The 21,566-nt window shown below is 39.8% G+C and overlaps 1 protein-coding gene across 1 annotated transcript; it reads left to right on the top strand.

Annotated features, from left to right (window-relative positions):
- The first annotated feature begins 413 nt into the window (after window positions 1–413).
- On the top strand, window positions 414–20,653 carry slc2a3a (solute carrier family 2 member 3a). Its single transcript, XM_004569740.4, has 11 exons — window positions 414–1,032; window positions 1,336–1,476; window positions 9,230–9,331; window positions 10,156–10,316; window positions 11,036–11,276; window positions 12,253–12,415; window positions 13,794–13,981; window positions 14,751–14,855; window positions 14,947–15,045; window positions 15,489–15,692; window positions 15,772–20,653. Exons 2-11 carry the CDS (start codon window positions 1,465–1,467, stop codon window positions 16,072–16,074), a joined length of 1,578 nt encoding a protein of 525 aa, XP_004569797.1. The 5' UTR covers window positions 414–1,032; window positions 1,336–1,464; the 3' UTR covers window positions 16,075–20,653.
- The last annotated feature ends 913 nt before the right edge of the window (window positions 20,654–21,566 follow it).

Genomic DNA, 21,566 nt, shown 5'->3' with positions numbered 1-21,566 from the left:
TCAAAAGTCTATTCACCACACCACTTACAAGGCCTCCATCTCCAAGGCATGTCTGTGTGATCAGATTTTAAATGATCATTTTTAACGTATTCTCTAATTATTAAGCGGTTAACACTGCTCTTAGTGGTTGTGGCTGCTAAGACAAAACGTGCCAGGAAACATATGTGCTAAGGTCAAACAACGAAAGGCAAAGAAGGTTATTTTGTATTTTAATCTCAAATGATTTTTATTTATTTTTAAACAAATTCACTGAGGCAGAACAGAAGTGTTACGTTCATTGCATAATAGTTCCACACAAACCTCCTCCAGGGAGTCAGCTGATTTTTGTTTGTATCTTTGTCACGCGCGAATCGTGAGCGTGATAGAACTGCAGTGCGTGCGTGATTTCAGCACCAGCTCATACTGGTGGCTTTTCTCTGCTCGTGCTTCACAAATTCTGAGAGGATGTTCGTGAGTGTGCAAAAGTCACAGCGTTGTTTCTGCAGCTGGAATATCCTGTGTGCCGCACTGCATGACCTGTTGCCCTGGCAACTGCCCGCCTCGCATCAACATCTGCAGCATCAGTCGTCCACTGGCTTCTGTCAAGGTCACCAGCGAGATGCATCATGGGAAGCCGAGGAGGACACCAGGACGGAGCAGGGAGGAAGAAGGGTTCACCATTATCATCCCCCACCACACTCGCTCACGCAAACTCCGTCCGCGCATGCGCCTAGTCTTTTCGTTAACTGAGCTGACCAACTAACCGAAATAAGGCTGTATCCATAATAGGACATAGACGCCGCCTCTCCTCACGGGATGCGGTGATGATGCGCAGGAGTCATGAGATCCTGCACGTCAAACTCTGACGGGGCGCGGCCACATTCACGGCGTCCCTGCGTCCTCATTTCTCATAGGCTGGCTTCAAACAGACTACAACTACGTGCGCTTCCCCTCGCAGCTCCCGTATGCACAGCCTATATGAGAAAAGAAGGGAGGCACTGCCGCAAAAAGCCACCGCTGCAGCTCCTGTGTCCGGACTGGCAGTCACGACAGGTGAGAACCCTTTATTTGTCCGCTTTGTGCACGGGTTAAGGGTCTTTGGGGGCAAGCAGGGGGTGGGAATAATCTACTACACCTCCACTTTGACCGGCATCAGGCCGCGCGAGTACAAAAAGGTTAACTTTATTATTTCAACTACTTTTTCTTTCCATTTAAACCTGCATTATAGCAGCATGGTACGGATAACTTGAGATCGGTTTCTGATGGGAAATGAGGGGAGAGTAGTCGTGTCCTCCCTGATGGAGTCGGTTTGGTACCACGGACAGCGCCTAATGAGGTTTCCTCCTTTTCCTGCAGTTTTCAGCACCGACGGGCGGGTCCTGCGAAGCCTTTTAAACACCACCTGAAGCTCCCAGCTCCAGACTCCATCCTGCAGTTTGGAAATCCTAAAATTTGCCCGGTGTTCGCCCAGACAGACTTGAAAAGATGGAGAGTCAGGCAAGAGATTTTAATATTCTTTATTCTGTGTGACCCACATTCAGAGAGAGAGAGAGAGAGAGCGGTTGTAGGACAAAACAGGCCTACTGCTCCAGTTTGCATTTAGTGAACTGGATGAAAAACAGATGAATAGTCACTGCAACTAAAGGATTTCTTTTTAATACTTTCCCTTTTTTTCTATATAGAGTGTAAGTGAAGCTGTGTGGGTGGTATAAGCCAGTATGTGCGCCATGAGAGCTCTCTGAGTCATGCAAAGCTCTGCAGATGGGTATCAAATGTGCACCATGTGTATGTTTGTGCATTCTGGTATTATCTGTCATTTCAGTAGCAGTGTCTGATTTTGTGCGACTTAATGCATATTTCATTCTACTTTATACTTTCAGTTTTATTACTGTATGTTTGTTTTAGGTTAATGAGAGAGAGATTAGACATGTAGGGTGAGAGGACAAGAAAATATGCTTCCAAAGGTTAACATAACTATAAATTGCCTCAAATTCAGATACTTTTACATATTTTCTGGTTGTCACAGTCTAACAGGTTGTCAGAGATACACAACCTTCATAGTAGATGTCAGTTTGAAGCTAAATGAATTTTGCTGAAACCTTTTGCAGTATAAATGAAGCCTTAAGATTTGCTTTCTAGTTACAAAGCATGGCACTACATTTGACACAAAAATAAGAAAGCAATTTTATTTCCTCCCAAAAATCAATGCTATGGTGGAAAGTATGTGACATATGAAGAACATCAGGTTCCCAGTAGTTTAGCTCGTGTTTCCATTTATTTGACTCAAAAAACTACTTTTTGTTCTAAATGTAATCTGAAATCTTCACATGAAAAAAATGAGGAAAGATTAATTTCAAGCAATTAATTAAAAGTCATTTTGTACAGTATTAAGGTACATGCAGTTACATGTTTACAGTTATAAACTGTGCAGATTACATTAGGAATCTTAAAAATCTTTTTTATTAAGAAACTTCTGTCAAAGATTACAGTCACAACAATTTAATAATAGTGCTGATTTAATAATGGCTGATGTTGTTGTACTTTATTGTAATTTAACAAGGAAATGTCTTAAAACAAAAGAGGGAATTGTTTCCTAAAAATATCCAGTGAAACAAAAACCTTTTAATTGTTTCTGTAGGTGATACAAAAGACGTCAGATATTTGGTGGTGAGTACAAGGTCCAATTTCACAGGATTTGTTTGTCTTTAAATGTTTAGTGACTCAGATATTTATGACTAACCTTACACACTGAAGCAATTATAGCCTTGCTCATATGGCCTCCTTCTGCCCCACCCTCCTCTGTTCATACAAATTATGAATCTGCTTGTCAGTACACCACCTGACACCTGTGACACCCTCCCCTCACAGAAGAGCCTGAGTCCTTCATAATGAACAGATCAATACATTAACCCTGCTCCCTGGTTACCTTCAACAATTCAGTCTTCAGAGACTATGAGCTGGTTGGCTGAGTGCAGATGTAGGTCAGATGCACTCATCGTATCTGTGTGTGTGTGTGTGTGTGTGTGTGTGTGTGTGTGTGTGTGTGTGTGTGTGTGTGTGTGTGTGTGCACGCATGCACACACACCTCCGTGCAGCGCTGCTGTGGATTAGTGATACTTTAGTGAATGAGACGCTGCCGCATGTTTGCTGCACAGTGGTTACTTTCAGCCTCTGTCAATAAACGTGTCACCTCCAGGCTGTTGCCATGGAGATGAAGGAGGGAGGAGGGGGAGCTGTGGGCGTTCTTGGATGGATGGACAGAGGAGTGGAATAAGGGGTGGAGGTTTAAATGTACACACGTTGTGTTAAAAAAAAAGATGCAGTATGAGCACAGAGGTCTAATGTATGCGTCATGTGATCATCTGATACACACAGTTGTACTAAATGACATGTAGGTTGTATAAACGACACAGAAATATCTGTTTGTTAAATCTGTGTTCTGCTGTATCAGGGAGGATTTCTGCACACTGGAACAGTGTGATCTGCTGCTGTTATCATGAGACAGGTTGCCATAGTAACACAGCATCTGTTCAGCAAATGTGTTTGGTGCAACAGGCTACTACCAAGTTTGTCCTTCTCCTGTTTAGAGTGTTTTTAGGAGCTTGATTATTACATTTGTCTGCATGAAACCAGAGGTGTTTCCAGGGGTTTTTTTAAGACGTGGGAGACCAAGAATAATGACTTGGAAGAGTATATTATCAGAACTATACAGTGTAGAAAACTGGTTTAGAAAATCCTAATTTCCAGGCTTAGGCACAGACATGTGCACTAAATCAAATGGTATTAAATGAAATATGGAACTCTGCAGGAGTCCTATTATTAAGCTAATTGTTTTATATTGATTGAGTCATTAGCAAAGTAGTAAAAGAAGATTTAGGTTGTTTACTTAAGTAAAAATCTAACTTCTACCTGAGTAGTCTAAGAGTGCTTTTCTGAGAGTGTTTTAGAAAATATACTTGAAGTAATTAAGTAAAAGTACTCATCACAAATAATCACAGACAAAGTGGCATATTAGTGGACCATAATTATTGATTAAGTAATGATTACATCACTTAAATGTTGCAGATAGTCCAGAATAGTCCAGTCCAGTGGGATTGGGACAACATTAAGGTCCAATCTGCTGGCACCACCCTCTCCTTTTCCTGGACACGCCCTTGCATGAAACAGGTTCTCTTAAAAGGACCATTAAGTCCTTCAAATGTTTGCAGTAATGTGAATAAAATGCTTGAAATCCAGTTGGATATACCTTCATAATTCAAAATATAATCATAAAGTGTTTCATTCATAAAATCAAGAAGAGCTTCGGCAGTTAGAAGAAAGAATGTGTCCCCCAGACACAGTAGATGGACAGGTTACAATCCTCTGGATCACAGATGTCAAAGTGTAGCTGAAATGTAGCTGTACAGACATTTAACCTTCTCATTGATCGCTATTTGAGATATTTTGGGTGCTGTCAGGTGACTGACGAATTCTACTGAGTCACTGTGACTTGACAAAAAAAAAGGATGAAAAGGATGACGGAGAGGAAGACAAAGGTGAAACTGAGGTCAAATGTAGAAAGAAATGTGTGTGTGTGTGTGTGTGTGTGTGTGTGTGTGTGTGTGTGTGTGTGTGTGTGTGTGTGTGTGTGTGTGTGTGTGTGTGTGTGTGTGTGTGTGTGGGTGTGTCATAGGATATGGGAGAGCGGTTTACAGCTAAGACACTCTGAATTTCATTTTGTTCCTACGTCATGCTGGAGGCCTTTTTTCTGTGTCTCGGTTAATTAACTTTCAGCTGAACTGATGCTGATGATTTCAGACACGTGAGGAGGGCTGCATTCACAAATTCTGACTCTTTTTTTCACAGAAACTTATTACAGCCTTCAGTAACTATGTAACAATTGTGTAAAACGGCTCCATCTTCTCACCTTACAGCAGTTACAGTGTTTAGGTTGACCCCTTGTAGTTGGTGCAAGCCACTGATTTCTTCTTCTCTTCTTCTTCTTCATCAGTCAGTTCAGTCATATAACCTCTATGTTGATTTTGAGGTCATATGAGCCTAATAATAATAAATGAACACTTGAAGGTCCTTACTCCACAGGTTTAACATGCAGCACCACTGTTTGGCAGCCACATGTTTGCAGATATTTTCTAGTTTTCAAAATTTTAATTGCAGTTTAAAGATAATCTTTTTTGGTGATTGTTTATATCATAACATCCATTAAATACAGACAAATGCTCTGATGTCCATTAGCAGACACACCCAGAGAGATGTCGAGGCTTTTAGTTTGTGGTGTCTCAGAGGATTATTGATTATTTTTATATTTTACACAAATCCTTAAGGACGGGAGAAGCAAAATAGTCTTTATATCCAAAGAGTGCACTTTATGATTTATTTAATCTCAAGAAATAAAAATGAGGGTACCAGTTGTTTTAAGTACATTCACATCCCTGTCATGCAACATGACAGACTGAGACTCGTCTTTTTAATAAGCTATTCTGATCCAGGCAATTCTTTTTTAATTGTTTTACTTGATCAAAGTGCAGTCTTTGATACTCTTGACCAGTGTTGGGCAAGTTACTTTGAAAAAGTAATTAATTATAGTTACTTCTTCAAAAAAGTAACTGAGTTAGTAACTGAGTTACAATGTTCTAAAAGTAATTAATTACTTGAAAAGTAACTATTGTGTTACTTAAAAAAAAAAAGTTTAACCCTCTGGGGTCCAGGGTATAACTGGCCATGTTTTACTACTTTTGATGTTTCCTCTACATTTCACCTTTAAAAACTATTTGTTTGCCTTGTTTGGTATCATTCTTTTCAGCACAACCTCACGTGTCTGAATTTACAGTCATGTTTTCATTTTGACATACTGTATTAACACAATTGATCTAAAATCAAACAAAAAACATAAAATCCCAGTAGAAAAAGTTATATTTTTTTTACTGTAACAACCACAAACATGTTTAATGAATCATATTTCTTTAAATGCAAATATAAATTGTCAATTTTAAAATCATATGCACAAGTTATTTGCAGCCTTTTACCTTTTACCCTTTTTTTTTAAAATAACCATTTCAAACTATTTACAGAACAATCAGCTGTTCTGATTTCAATAAGATGTCACGCAAATTATTTGTGCCACTCTAAAAAAATAATTTCTGTCCACTATAAACATCACAGCCTGATACTTGCAGGTCTGCCAGCAGCAGGTGTATCACTCCTGTTTCTACCTGGAGACAGCAGTCACCTCATTGATCTGACACACAACACAAAACTATCCACAACACTACACACTAACTACATAACACAACACATTACCTACACACTCCAAACATGCTAAACGTCACAAATATCTCACATCTCAAAACTCTCTCTCTCTCTCTTTTTTTCTGCAGTATTTCTTTCTCTCTCTCTCTCTCTCTCTCACCGTCACTCCTAAAACTTCCCCTCTTCCTAAACAACCAAATGTCATGTTCCCATATCATTTTTTGATTGGTCGACATGGTGCATTTTTCCACCAACACGAAAGGTTTTTGTTTTGTTTTTTTATTGTTTTTGGGGGGTTTTTGCTCATAAGCAGAGAGTGCTTGCTAGTGCTGTCCTTAGACAGTAAACGTGACAAAACTATTCAGGAAAAAACACCATATAAGATGCGGTAAGCTGAACACAGCTTCAACCGTCTGTTTGTTGAAAAATAGTAACGCGGCCGCACCTCATTTTCTTGTTAGTAACGGTAACGGCGTTGTAACGATAGAAATAGTCATTAGGCTCGGCATTTAACTGTTTTTTTCTTGTGTATTGGATGGGAGTTTTCTCTTATGTTCTGTCTCTCTTAGTTCTACTCTAACACTGCTTCTCTAACCTGTGGGGTTCCACAAGGTTCAGTCCTAGGCCCATTACATTTTTCTACTTCCTTCCCTTAGCTGTCATCATTAAATCTTTTTCTGAATTATTTTTTGTTCCAATTATATGCTGATGACATTCAAATGTCCAAGTGTCAACACCTGCAAAGGCTATATATATAAGCTTACTACAATGTTTAACCCATATCAGTGATTGACACTCTCACCTTGTCTTACACACCAACAAAGCTGAGGCCATGGTCATAGCCCCTCCTGGTTTATATTCTAATTTCAGTCAAACTCTTACATCCTATTGTTCAGTCACAGTGTCTGAAATCTTGGTGTTATATTTGATGCCTCTCTGGGTTTTGACTTGCATGTAAAATCAGTGTTTCATTCCTTTTTTTTCCCATTTGAGGAACATTTCTAAATTGCAACATGTGGTCTCTTTGATGGAACTGGAGTTCCTGCATTTGTGCCTTTGTGATTAGATTATTGTAATAGCTTGTTTCTTGACTTAGATCAATTATCTTTTCACATCTCCAGACAACACCAAATGCCGCTGCCAGATTATTAACACATTCCAGCAAGTAAATTTCTTTACATTACACTCCCATTAGACTCCTATACAGATCACAGTTACTTATCATGGATCTCAAAGCACAGTTTTCATGATGGCGCTGTTGTTTTAATCCCTCCTGTTAACAATCAAGGGTCAATGAAGGTCGACTTTATCAAAGAACTCTATACTTATGTTTGAGAAATTGATCCTAGTCATGAGATTCAGGTCAAACTGGGTCACAGCAGCAGAAATTGGGCCACTGTGTCTTTGTTTCTGCTGATGTTAGTAATTCAGCATGCAGCTGGTAATAAGGAGACCCACTGCTGACGGGGCGGAACTGACTGCTGTTTTTGAGGCCGCATAGAGATGTCGATGGGCCTCAGGTGATATGCTGCCCTTGGTACAACAATATCACGGCGAGGTCACATATTATTAGCGTACACTGCACTTCTCAGGATTTTTTTTGTCTCAGGGGTGTTGGTTAAACACGACCAATCAGAGGGAGAGAGAAAAAGCTACAGGGATTTTATTTCCTGCACACTTTATTGTGCTGTTGATTTAGCATAATCCATAGCAAGCTTATTATATTAAATGTATTTCAATTATGATTTTAAAGTCATTGCACTGTGCAGAAGGCAATGAAGAAAAGTGAAGGGCAATCTGCACTCTAAATATAGCAGACTCACAAATATTGAATCTAACTTTTCAAGCAGAACAAATATCCTGCACCTGGTTGTACCAAAGTCCTTCCAGAAGCAACTCTTGCCAGTCAACCTGAAAATGCCTCCAGGCAGTTATTTTTAAGTGCTTACCTAAATGAATAGTGAGCAAGCTATAACTTACATTTTGATGATAATGGGGACAAAAGTTGCACGTGTAGAATCATCACTCAAAAAACGCATTCAGCTGCTGAGCGGGTCACCACAGCAGAGGGATCGACATATTTGATTAGGTTTTACGCTGGATGCCCATCTAGACTTGGAACCAGAACCAGGAGTAGCAGACTAGCTTCAGACCTTCAGAGTCTGGGTTTATGGAACACAACTAATCAAATAATGCAAAAGAAAGAATGTTATTTATCCTTAAGATAAGGGTAATGTGGCAAAAGTAAATCTTAATTAAGCCATTATTTCAGTTTAGAAATAAAAGCAGTAAAAGCAATAACAGAAGCATGATACTTAAAGAGCAAACCCACCCTGATAAAACTCTTCATCATATCTTATCAGCATTACTGAAGCTTACGAACATCTGATTGCAATAACAACAGTGATGGCTCCTTTATCACACACCCTAATTTCATTAAATAGATGAATAGATTGTGTTATGAGGCCCGGTTCTGTTGCAGGACCAGATGACGGCTTCAGGATTGAATTTCGTCTGCATTCAGTTGATTATCTTCAGGAAGGACAAACACAAGCAGGAAAACAGCTGATCACAGAGCCATGGCTCTACCCAGAAGGCACTTGAGTTTTTTGTGTATTATTGTTTCGAGTATATCTTTTCATGATTTTTCTATTTGCCTTTAACCTTAAGAACGTCCTCTGAAGAATAAATAGCAGTGATTTGTGGTAGCAGCAGGTATGTTAATTAGAGTTCAAAGATGACGAGTAAGTGTGTGTCCCTACATGTGAGCGCTTCTACGTGCAGCCCGAGTGACTTCACCGTTTGATTCCTGCTATCACTGCTCCTGTGACGCTGCATCTCTGACCTGTCTGGCGTCAGCTTCTGCATTTTATTGCATCTGTCTGCCTCCTGCAATGATTTAAAATCCCATTATGATATAAAATTTCATATTCAATATCTTTGTCATACCTCTTCTTCTCCCTTCTCCTCTTCCTCCTTTCATTCCCCTTCTTTCTCCGTCCAGGACAAGCAGGTCACAGGTTATCTCCTGTTCTCCCTCGCCACCGCCGTCATCGGCTCTCTGCAGTTTGGTTACAACACAGGAGTCATCAATGCTCCAGAGATGGTTGGTGAATATTAGCAATCTAATGTGATGTAGGCTTCATACTGTAGGAGATATAAGTTATTGTAAAGATTGCAAATACAAATATCTGATTTCTCAAGCATTACAGCCGAGGTGGGTTGAACATAAACCACAAGATAACAGAGGAACTGTGGTGCTCACATCACTGCATTTTAACCCTTTAAAACCTGAACCGTGAAATAACTGCCAGAAAACTTTTTTGGATAATGGAGTGTTTGTTGAACCTTTAAACAAAATATATAAAAATCTCTCAAATCTTAATCTGCATATATGAGTTTTAATTTGTATCACATTTGCTACATCAGACATATATTTGCAAGTTAGTCATTAAAAATGTGTCATGCAATTTATATCATTTTTTGTCACACTGAATATGTAGAAGTCTTAAAAACACATGTATCAAATATGATGCGCTTGGCTTTAAAGGGTTAATTTTGCTTGTTTTCAGAGAAGCAAATTTACATCAGAATTATATTAAGGCTTAAATTATAAAATGTTTGTGTTAATTTGGGGGAGATTTTTATTTTACTTAACTAAGAGATAAAAGTCAGTGCTTTATTAATGTGAAAGAATAAATAACAAAAATACCCTCTTTGAAAAAGTTGTTTTGGTTGAAACAGATCTCTCCATTTACCCACTTTTCTCACTTTCTAACTTTATCTTCGTTTTAAATATAGTTATTTTTTTGTTTATTGAACACATAAAATACCAAATACTATAATGTTCTGTCTATTCTTCTGTCTGGCCAGTTCTGTGAATTGATCTGTTTTCTCATCCTCTGTCTGTGCATCCATCTTTGCCTACAGAAACTCAAATCTTTCTTCAACGTAACCTGGTATAAGCGATATAACGAGGAAATCGACCCTGGTGTTTGCACCATTGTCTGGAGCGTTGCTGTTTCCATCTTCAGTGTGGGCGGCATGGTGGGCTCCTTTAGTGTTGGTGTCATAGCTAACCGGTTTGGCAGGTACGAAACCTTCTTCATCCTGTTGTGTAATATTATAGGTAACATGCAAGATTTATTTTCTTTCACCATCTTTAGCCAAAAAACCTTTTAGTTACAGCCTCTCTATAAGAACTGTTGTTTTTACTTTTAGAGCAGTTTTGTGGACATTAAGTCACAGCAGTGTTTTTCACTACATTGGCTCTGTGCATTTCCTGTTCGGTACAGCTGAACCATCACAGCCCATTACTGTTAATGGATCTCATGAAGCGTGTCTGTCCTGAGTTCGCTGCTCTGCTCTAACGTTCCCCAGAGTTGTTCCTTTATTTCTCCATTTCCTTCTAAATTGTTTATTTGTGGTGAGTCTGCTGCCAGTCACCATGTGAAGTTACTGGGAAGTTAACACACAGCTAATGCTAGTGTTGGCTAGCAAAATGAAAAGATGGTGTCCATATAACCTAAACTGTATTTAAACTGTTTTTTGTTTTTATTTCGACTAAAGTTAAGCCTTTTAACATGGAAATCTATGGATACTTTTGGAACCAGCCTTGAGACGTCATTCCAGGAGTTTCAGTCTTTGGGGCTTCTACATTAGCTTTAATTTTCCTCCCTGGAGTTTGGTTGAAAATGTTAGTTTTCCTTTGTCAAACGTTTTAGCATCAAGTTGTGGAGTTTTTTTGTACATTTTTTTGTTTTTTTAATCATTAACATTCATATTCTTTCCTCAACCTCCTCATCCTCAGGCGTCGCTCCATGATCCTGGTGAACTCTCTGGCAGTGATCGGCGGCCTCCTTATGGGCTTCTCCACCATCTGTTCCTCCTACGAGATGGTGATCGCTGGGCGTCTGGTCATTGGCCTTTTCTGTGGCCTTTTTACTGGCCTGACTCCCATGTATGTTGGCGAGGTGTCACCAACGCCGCTCCGCGGAGCTTTCGGCACTCTGCACCAGCTCGGCGTGGTTGTGGGCATCCTGATCGCTCAGGTCAGCAGCTCTACTAAAAACTGCACACTAGAGATGTGTGACTGCTTGACTGCTTTAGGAAATTAATGTAATTTGCTGGAGTAAGCTTTGCACGGATCTGATTGTTTAATGCTGCAGGGGTTTTACTTTACAATATTAAGTGCCTCGAGGTGACTGCTCTTGTAAATTGGTGCTATTTAATCAAATGTAGTTGAATTGAAAGTTTATTAAGTCAAAGCTCAGAAGACATGTATATTAGGTTCATTTCAGGCATCTGAGCTAAACCTAGTTTGTATCAAGAAGTCTTTGAGTTATAGGAGTTAATTCATTATTAATTAATATGGATAATTATCATCGCTGTGGTCGTTACTCAAGAAAAGAAATGCATTACAATGCATTACACTTTTCCAGAAAGTTAAAGTTCACTTAATTACAATTTAACAACAGAAACCTTAGGATACAGTCCCACACGCTAAGACAAATGTCATTCCTAATGAGGACAAACCATCTTTCTTTTAGTTTTTACAAATGAAAAAAAGCCAACGTGACAAAGCAAAGATCAAAAGCCGCCCAAAGTGATCACTACAGTGATTCTACTTCAATTCAATTTTATTTATATTGCGCCAAATTTACAACAACAGTTACCTCAAGGTGCTTTATATTGTAAGGTAAAGAGTCTACAATAAATCAGCGAAAACCCCAACAATTAGATGGCCCACTATGAGGAAGCCCCCTGGTGACAGTGGGAAGGAAAAACTCCCTTTTAACAGGGAGAAACCTCCAGGAGAACCAGGGTCAGGGAGGGGTGGAGGAACTGTGAGGCCGTGAAATATGAAAGTTATGCATGAATTTAAAACAAGATATTCTTTAGTCTTGTCTTACTACATAGTAGTATCTACAAGAGGATATCAGCTAGGATACACAGTAAGCATTCAAACTGATTGAGTTTTATTGTTTTTATCAGTTTTACCCTTTTTCTGTGTCCCCTGATGTCTAGATCTTTGGTCTGGAAGCTCTGCTGGGTTCAGACAACCTGTGGCCTCTGCTGCTGGCCCTGACTGTGGCCCCCGCTGTCCTGCAATGCATCCTGCTGCCTTTCTGTCCCGAGAGCCCCCGCTTCCTGCTCATCAACCTCAAACAGGAAGAGGAGGCACGCAACGGTACACAATAATACATCTATAAATATACTGCAATGACACACAACATTACTGCATTTCCTGCTGCTGTGCATGGATGGACTCCAACATCTTGGATTGCACCTGGTGGTGGTGTTTCTCTCTCTCCTCTGAAGCCTCAGTGAGGTCACAGTAGCACCACCTTTTTTTAGCTTCTGATTAGAATGGCGCACCACCTCACAGTAGAAGCCCAGAGCAGAATGGAAGCTGCAGTAGAAGAAAAGAGACTGGAGTTAGCAAACTTATATTCAAAACCATCACAACACGCTGAGCTAGCAAGAGCTAGCTCATTAGCAGTGGCTGGCCTTTCAAAGTAAGAGCAAAGAAACTGTCTACTAATAAATTAATCACTTTACCTTAAAATATATGAAGCACAACACATACCAAGTATAGTCTTGTAAATGCTACTATTACTGTATAACTGCTACTAATGGGGATAATAAGGATTTCAATAAACTAAATTAAACTACCACCAATAGAAACGTAACTTCAGTCATTCACTGTTGTTAGCTTTATTGTCTCTATCCCCACGGCACCTATAACACTATAATATGTATTCTATTAGCACCAGCATTACTGCTAAAGACCACCTTGAGATGGTCCCATTGACTAACACAGTGTCTTCATGTAATAATGTTGGAACGACTCAGCAGTTACTACAGCACTGCAGCATTACAGCGACAGAAGCAGTGAGAAGGAGAGGGATTCGTTACAGATACACAGAGGTGGGATCAGCGGAGTCAGGAGGAAGGTCGAGCGTGATCAGAGAGTCCTTGAACAGACAGAAGGTTTTGGCATCTGTTCAACATGTGGCCTGTTTGGTTTGACTCTGAGGCCCTGACCCACTTCTCCTTCATGCCTCCATAAGATAAACAAACACAGTTACTGTGACTGTTTAGTGACTGCAGATTCTCTACAGAAAGCAAAATTTAGCAATGTGTCCTGATGTTATGAATAAAGGTTACGATAAACAAAGCTGCTATAACTCACAATCTTTTGTGAAGGAATAAATATGCAGATTGTCTTTTTTAAATAAACAAACTCTGACATTATGTCGGAAAAGACTTTGAACTCAGCCTGTGTGAATCCTGCTGTGTAGTGCCTGCTGGTGGCCATTATAAGATTATAGCTCATTTTAAAATGCAGTTCATGGATTCCAGGAGCCTGTCCTGAGTTTGATGTGTGATAAACATCCATGAAAATTAATCTGCACATGAACTGTGGTGAATTCTGTCCGATAGCTGTAAGTTGTTGTTCCAGCATGTTACTCTTGAATGTCTACATCTTCTTGTTGTTGCTGTTTTGTTTTTTTGTCTTTTGCATCTGTAAAGGTGAACAAAACCTGTCTCTGTTCTGTCCGCAGTGCTTGTGCGTCTGCGTGGCTCTGAGGATGTGAGCAAAGATCTGCAGGAGATGAAGGAGGAGAGCGCCAAGATGGCCAAGGAGAAGAAAGTAACCATCGCTGAACTGTTCCGCACGGCAGCGTACCGACAGCCCCTCTTCATCGCCGTCATGCTGCAGCTCTCCCAGCAGCTGTCAGGAATTAACGCTGTAAGTTTAATGGGTTTTATTGTCTGTTTTTGGTGCAGCTTTGCGGTGGTTAGTGCTGTCAGCTCACAGAAAGAAGCTTGTTCTCCCTATCCCTGTGTGGGATTACTTCGGATACTCTGACTTCCTTCCATAGACATCCATGGCATTAAGCTAATTGGTGAATTTGGCTGTGTTGTGAATATAAACAAGAGTGATTGCCTGCCTCTGTGCAACCTGTGACAGTGCTGGGATGGGCTCCAGCCTCCCTGGTGGCCCTGACTTGGATGGATGGAAGCTTAATGTTTATTTTTAGCTCTTCCTGTGCCCTTCATTTTAAAAAAAATCTATATAATAAAACTGATAAATATACGTTATAAAAATAAAAATAACAGCAGTGCTAGAAGGTATTGCTCAAACCACAGGTCAGAGTCACAGATGGAGGGCAGTTTAGCGCTCTGAGCATTTGTTATTACATGTCTGGATCTTTTAGTTAATTTGAAAAAAATATTGGCTAAAAGTCCTCTAAAGGTTGTTATTTGACTAAAAAATGTCTTATAAGCAACGTCATGCTATAAAACTGTGTGTAGCTATTATTCCTGGATGTTGGGTAGGTTGGGCTGTTATATTCTCGCTGTTGGCAGCTCCCAGAAGGATCCTATAGAAAAATTGGTTTATAAAAGATGGAGGTCAGCGGGAAAATAAAATATGCATCATTTATTTTGATACTGTTATAAATGAGGTAATATTACATCCCTCATATTCTCACTTCCATCCTCTCTACCTCACTCAGGTGTTTTATTACTCCACTGGGATCTTTTCCTCAGCCGGTGTGCAGAAGCCGATCTACGCCACCATCGGAGCCGGCGTCGTCAACACCATCTTCACCATTGTTTCTGTGAGTGACGCCGCCGTGTGTCTTCTTCATCTTGGTATGCGTTTGTGTGCGCTGGGAAGCACACGTCACTCACAATGTCCCTGTCCTACAGTTGTTCCTAGTGGAGAAAGCAGGGCGCAGGACTCTGCACCTCCTGGGACTGGGTGGGATGGCGGTTAGCGCTCTGCTTATGACTGTGTCCCTCCTGCTGGTGAGTTTGGTGACGTCAGAGAGCAATACAGAGACGGAGTAAGAACAAAGATGTGATTGATTCTCTCCACAGCCAAAACAAAAGTAAATGCAACATCAGCTGTTTGGTTTTGTTGCTATATTGAATGGCCGATGCAGTATTTCCATCAGTTATTTCCCATAGCATTTACATATTTAAAAGCAATTAATTGGTTAATTATTCTATTTAATATTATTACTTTTTTCTGTATTTTTGTCCCTTGCCATTTTCAGTCAGTGGTTTGTATAAAGATGTGGAAACGTAGGAAAAAATTTAAAAACAAAATAATAAATAATTAAGGAGCAAATAAATATACTTAGTTCCACTGAAAAGCAAATAATTCACCATTGCATGCTCTCACTAACTGTTAGATAAGCTAATCTTTGTGATCCTGCAGTAGTAGCTCATTCTCTTTGTCTGTGCAGGATAAAATCCCTGGTATGAGCTACGTGGCCATCTTGGCTGTCATGCTTTTTGTGGCTATGTTTGAGCTGGGCCCCGGTCCAATCCCATGGTTCATTGTGGCCGAGCTGTTCTCCCAGGGGCCCCGCCCGGCAGCCATGGCTTTGGCTGGCTGCTGTAATTGGACGGCTAACTTCCTGGTTGGAATGAGCTTCCCCACACTTCAAGTAAGGGAGAGGTGATCGTTTTTTTCTTGTGGTTTATTTTGCTGTAGATCATTCTGACTCTGCTCTCTCCTCTCCTCAGGGGTGGTTGGGCCCGTGGGTGTTCCTCATCTTCACCGGCTTACTGATCGTCTTTTTCATCTTCACATTCATCAAAGTGCCCGAGACCAAAGGCAAGACCTTCGATGAGATTGCTCGTGGCTTTAGTAGTGCCGCACCTCCTCCTTCCTCGTCCACCGAGGATCCTCCAGCCAGTGCCAGCACTGCTGTGACACTTCCTGCCTCTCCTGTGAAGGAGAAGGTCCCACTGGTGGAGGCACCAGCAGCAGCTCCATCTCCGGTGGCTGAGACCACACCTCTTGAAGCTAAACAGGAGAGCAAGTAGAGCAGGTGTAGATGAGGTTTTAATGGATAAGAGAGGTTATAAACGAAGGAAGAGCCACAGCAATTTTAGACATACTCTAAATTGGAACTAAAGCTTATTTTACAGCAGGCTTAGATAACAATAGCGTTACGAGTTCATGGGTTTGTACCTTTGAAAGGTCCTACTTTCTGCTCTCATCATCGCACTTTGGACTTCTTGTTTTTCTGAACGTTCTCACGCTTCCTTCTTTTAAATCCTCCCTTCCTTTGAAAAGAAACATACATTCCTAGGAATTCAACTGCACTCATTGACAGTGTGACTCTTTTTCAACACGGCAGTGAGTCTCAGGATGACACACTGTAAAACAAAATTGAAGCAGGTGCCGGGTAACAGTCAAGGTGAAATGATGACGCTTTTATGAAGGGGTGTAGGTGTTTGAGTTCAGGCCTGAGTGATGTTAGAATAACAATGATCCACATTTTTTTAAACTGACACACTTCTGTTTAAAATATTAGACATGTGTCGTAGTGGGCAGTATAGTGCCGTGTATATTTTAGCTGTAGTTCGTATATTATTGTAGATTTTGTTGCAATTATGTATATGGAAACGTTCTCAAATCGCAGGTCTGAAAGGATAATTGCAGTTTCTGCTTTCAGCATTTCATTAAGTGCTCACAGAGAGCTCTGAAGAGCAAAGCCAAAGAAATGGTGAACACACAACCTGAAATCGGCTCTTCACGGCGGGGATTTAACAGCCGCACAGGTCACGCTAACTGTAGAAATTCTGAAAGCTCATAAGATGGCCAAAGCTGTAATCTACTATGCCTTTGCTTACTTGGAGTTTGGCGCCACCCTCAGTAATAACTGACAATTGCAGAGGTGTTCTGCTTCATCTTTGATCTTAGAGTTGATGTAGTTGGTGATGAATCCCAAATTTACTCCAAAAAATGTCCCGTTCACCAGAGAATTTAAAGTTATAATTATTCTATATAATGTTTATATAGACACTGAATATATACAAAGATTTATTATTTTTAGGACTGTGTCCTGTAAACAAAAACCCTTTTAATTATTTTACACACGTAGATTACGGTGGGGTAGCGTGCAATGTATATTATTTTGTTAAAGGGAAAATTATCATAGTATTTATAACCTTAGAAACTGATTTTTGTATAGAGTATATAGTTAGAAATCAAACAAAGAACTGTAGTGCTTTCCAGATTTGCCCCAAGGAGGGACACAGAGTTTGCAATAAGCTCTGTGTCCATCACCTAAAATGTAGCTCAGAGATTTAGATGCATTAATGCACCTTGTTAACCAGAGAAGCGGCAACGCAAGCAATAGAGCCAAAATCAGCAACGTAGAAGTCATTGAGCACAATAGCGCTTTATGTCTAACCTACAGAATAATCGAAACTATATTTACCTGCAGAACACTTATATCTGTCACAGCTGATGTTAGAATAGATAAAAAATCCTAAACTCTCAGTGAGCTGAGAATGGGCAGAGACCATTAAAGGGGGAAGTGCTAATACTGTAAGGATAACGGGTGACACAGCTGTCTGTGATGGTTCATGGGCTTTTATTTTAAATTATACTTTTTTCCACAAAGGGAAAATGACATAGTGGACATTTTTTAGTATTGTGTTTTCGTTCTGAAATGGAACTGTATGTGGTTTTGTTTTTATTTATATACAGAAATTGCAAAGGACTGACTGGGGCTTTAATTCTACAAAAAACAAAAAAACATCTGGAAGCAGCTGGTCTGGATGCAGGACCCAGTGATTGGAGGGCAAAACCTTTTTTTTCCAGCAGACTTTATTACATATGTGCTCCGAATGCTGGAGTCTTCTTTAAAGCTTTCTTTCTGTTGTTTGATTACGGGAACACTCAGAGAACCGAGGTTACGTAACCTCCAGTGCATTTCAGCTCGCTCTGAGAAAGTGCGTTAAATTATTTCATCCTTCAGGTCAAAATGAACTTCATCTTTCCTCATTTCTGCTAATTTTTCCCATACGTGCATCAGATTTGTTAACGTGACATGAAGAATGTCTTCAAATGCTTTAAAAATCCTTCGAATGGCCCAAATGCACTAAAACGAACCTTTGACGCAACACTGTAAGAGTATAAAAATTGTTTATTCTTACAAAAGCTGTAAGACTAAATGACTTAATAAGCAACAATCAGTCTTGTGTATTTCATACATTAATAGTGATTCCCAAATAATAAAATGAACATTAACAACCACGATTTGTAGAAATGAGACCACATCTGTGTGGTGTGAGTCTGGCTTTACGTGCTTGGGTCCAGATCCTGCCAACATTGTGACGCTTTGTCTGAAGAGTAGCACCATCAGCCATTACAGATTTATGTATTCCAAACAGTGTGCAGTGTGTGTGGTGTAGACATGTGTGACACAAAGTATATTTTATACATTCTGTCGTGACTGCGTGAATTCCTGTAGTTTCATGAAAAAAGCTATTTTCACTCATGCTGCACAACGAGGATATATTTATTGATTTATGTATTTATTTATGAATTTATTGTAATTATTGTACGCTGGAAGAATATTTGTGTGGACACGACTTCTTTCAATGCTACCTGCCTCATTTAAATGGTGGAAATATATAACTTTGCAGACCTGTTGAACTTGAGAGATTTATTGAGAGGAATATTTCTTGCAATGAGGGGATTGTTTGTGCAGTCATGACTTTGTTGTGTATTGCTGTATTTGTGGGTGATGTACTGTGCTTGCATTGAGGGAGGGGTGCGGTACGCTCCTCCTCGCCGGTGGTGTTCAGTGTTGTGTTTAGTCTCTCGACCCTGTTTAGTCACACGCAGCTTCTTCAATGGCACTAACACTGAGTCTGATATTTAAAGTTCTTTCTATTACACAGCCTGCCCTGTTGGCCTTTTGTGATACAGGATACCTCCAAGATTTGAGTTCACTGCTCTCAGCATTGAGGTCACGGGTGGAGCAAAATGTTTAAAATGGAGTTTAAAAACGTACAGCTTGCTTTTGATGTGGAAAGATTGGATTTTTGCAACCTTCACAACAACACTGTAACAATATTCCAGTTAATATTTGCAAGCATGAATCTGTTATTTTACAGTGTTCCTACTGTAATCTACAACAACAGTTTCCTGCTGTAAAAATATTACAGCACTGTGCAGTATCTAATATTCAAAATTACCTGTATTTTCACAGCTGTTTTGTAAACTTAGAACCTCTTATTCTAACTGTGGTGGAAAAGTGAATATTGTTTGTTAAAGTTGGCAAAACTTCTTCAACAGGGCTTTAAAACCTGAATGATTTGGGGTAACTCAGCCCTGATTCAACCCCTGCTTTGACTGCAGTGCATCCCAAATGTATTTGAAAGGATTTAAAACAGATATATGGACCCAGGCTCACACTGCTCCCAACAGCTACTTTATGCACATCTACGAACCCAAAACCCTCAAAACCTTCCACTTACTGTACAAAGATAGTATAGCTGTTAATTTGTAAATATGTATTTTTTAATAGAGTACTATTTATATGTTGACTTTGGCCATTGTATGTGTGTTTGGTTCCTTTTTAGTTCGGGGTGCACATTGTCATTACTGTATCTCTCACTCTGCTTCTTTGGCTCTTAACATCCAGCAGATCACCGGTGGCCGTGTTAGATTGTAGTTCGTCTATTCTTCTGCTTCCTTTTTGGGTGTAAAGTAAGCAAAAGCTCCCTGAAATGTGGTGGATATTAACCCAGCCCTAATCATTTAGATCGCCTGAGACCTGGTGGATGTTAACTGGTTAACTAGTACCCTTGCACATTGTACACAATCTGCCTGTGAGTAAGAGTCAACTCACAGACTAACACTGCTGTCCCTGCTCTTTACTGTCCACCGGCTGTACGTGCCTGGTCACATTACACTCAGAGGTGTTTAGCACTGCTCAGTTTGGTTAGGACTTTTAGCCATATTGTTACACTTGAAAATTTCACAATAAACTGTCAAAGCTTTTGTGTTTTAAACCAGCAGTTCTGGTAATATTCATGCATCGTCATAGATATGAATCTATCACCAAGGAACAGGTCTCAACAGTTCACTTTGGCTGCTGTGATCTTTGTTCTGTTTGTGTTTCCGGCGTCGGTTTGGTCCTAACGTGTGTTGTTGATGTGTAAATAGATGTTTGAGTGTCATGTACTGTAATTCTGTTTGTGCCTCTCTCACTGTTATTAAATGTGTGTCTTTGTGAGAAAGCTTCCCGTTGCTTCCAGTACGTTAGAAAGAACTCGCTGGTTTACTCAGTAACAATAAACGAGGTTCATCTGAAACTTGAAGGCCGTGCTGTGGTTAGTGACTGGGTGTTATTTTAGACATGTTTCAAAAAGCCATTATCTTTATGGATCGTCTTTGAGTGGCAGCCAAAAATGAAGCCAAGTGATATTGATCATATGTTTTGATGGAAATAGACCAAGCTGGTGATTTAGCTTTTTATTTTATTTTATTTTTTTACATTTTTCTGTGCAACAACAGTGATGCACCCCGGCCTTTTTTGTTTGTACTGTACAAACCAGTTATTATAATGTTGTTAAATAAAATATTCATCATGTAACTACACACAGTGTGACCATCTTTCTTTCAGCACTCATGAAATTTTGTTTATAATATCCTCTTAACACGTAGTGTATCATATTTGATACATACAGTTTTTATGAGTTTTTGAGATTGCACAATACACTATTGAGCAAAAAAAATACAAGGTGCAGCAAATATGATACAAATTAAAACTAATCTATGCAAATTAATATATTTTTTATTTGTCAGGAGGCTCAATAAATGTTCCATGTTCAAAAAAGACTTTTTAGAATTTTCTGGCAATTATTTCATGGTTCAGACTTTAAAAGGATATTACATTTTCCTCCCTCATAATCTAAACACTGACTTATTCTGAGTTATTCAATAAAAACTGAGCCAAAATGCAGAAGTGGTGTTTGAAAAAGTGAGTACATCCCACGATTCAATAACTCGGAGAGCCACTTTTATCAGCAATAACTTAAGGTCATGGTTTTCTGTGTGTCTTTATCAGTCATGGCTGAGGAGGAATTTCAGCAAAGCCTTCTTTACAACGCTGCTTCAGTTCATTGAGGTGTGTGGACATTTATTTATTCACAGCTCTCCTGAGGTCCTGACACAGCATTTCAGCTCAAGTTAGATTGCAGTCTGGCCATTGATTGGACCACATGATTCGTCTTTTTCAGTCATTCTGCTGCAGATTTGCTGCTGTGCTTGGGATCATTGGCCTGTTGCACGACACAGTGTCGCTCAGGCTGAAGCTGTTGGGCAGATGGTCTCACATTTGACTCTAGAATACGTTGGTATAGAATGACTGCAGGTACCCAGGTGAATCTTTTTTCAGTTTCTCCTTATATATATTTATATATCATACCTTATATCTCCTGTTCCATTGGTGGACATTCATATTAAACATGGCCAAAGTTAAAAATAATGAGATCCGTGTGTCCACAAGTAA

This window comes from Maylandia zebra, linkage group LG22 (assembly GCF_041146795.1).
Source record: "Maylandia zebra isolate NMK-2024a linkage group LG22, Mzebra_GT3a, whole genome shotgun sequence".
Lineage (NCBI taxonomy): Eukaryota > Metazoa > Chordata > Actinopteri > Cichliformes > Cichlidae > Maylandia > Maylandia zebra.
Note: the sequence above shows the minus strand (reverse complement) of the source record. Positions and strands in the feature narration are given on the sequence as shown.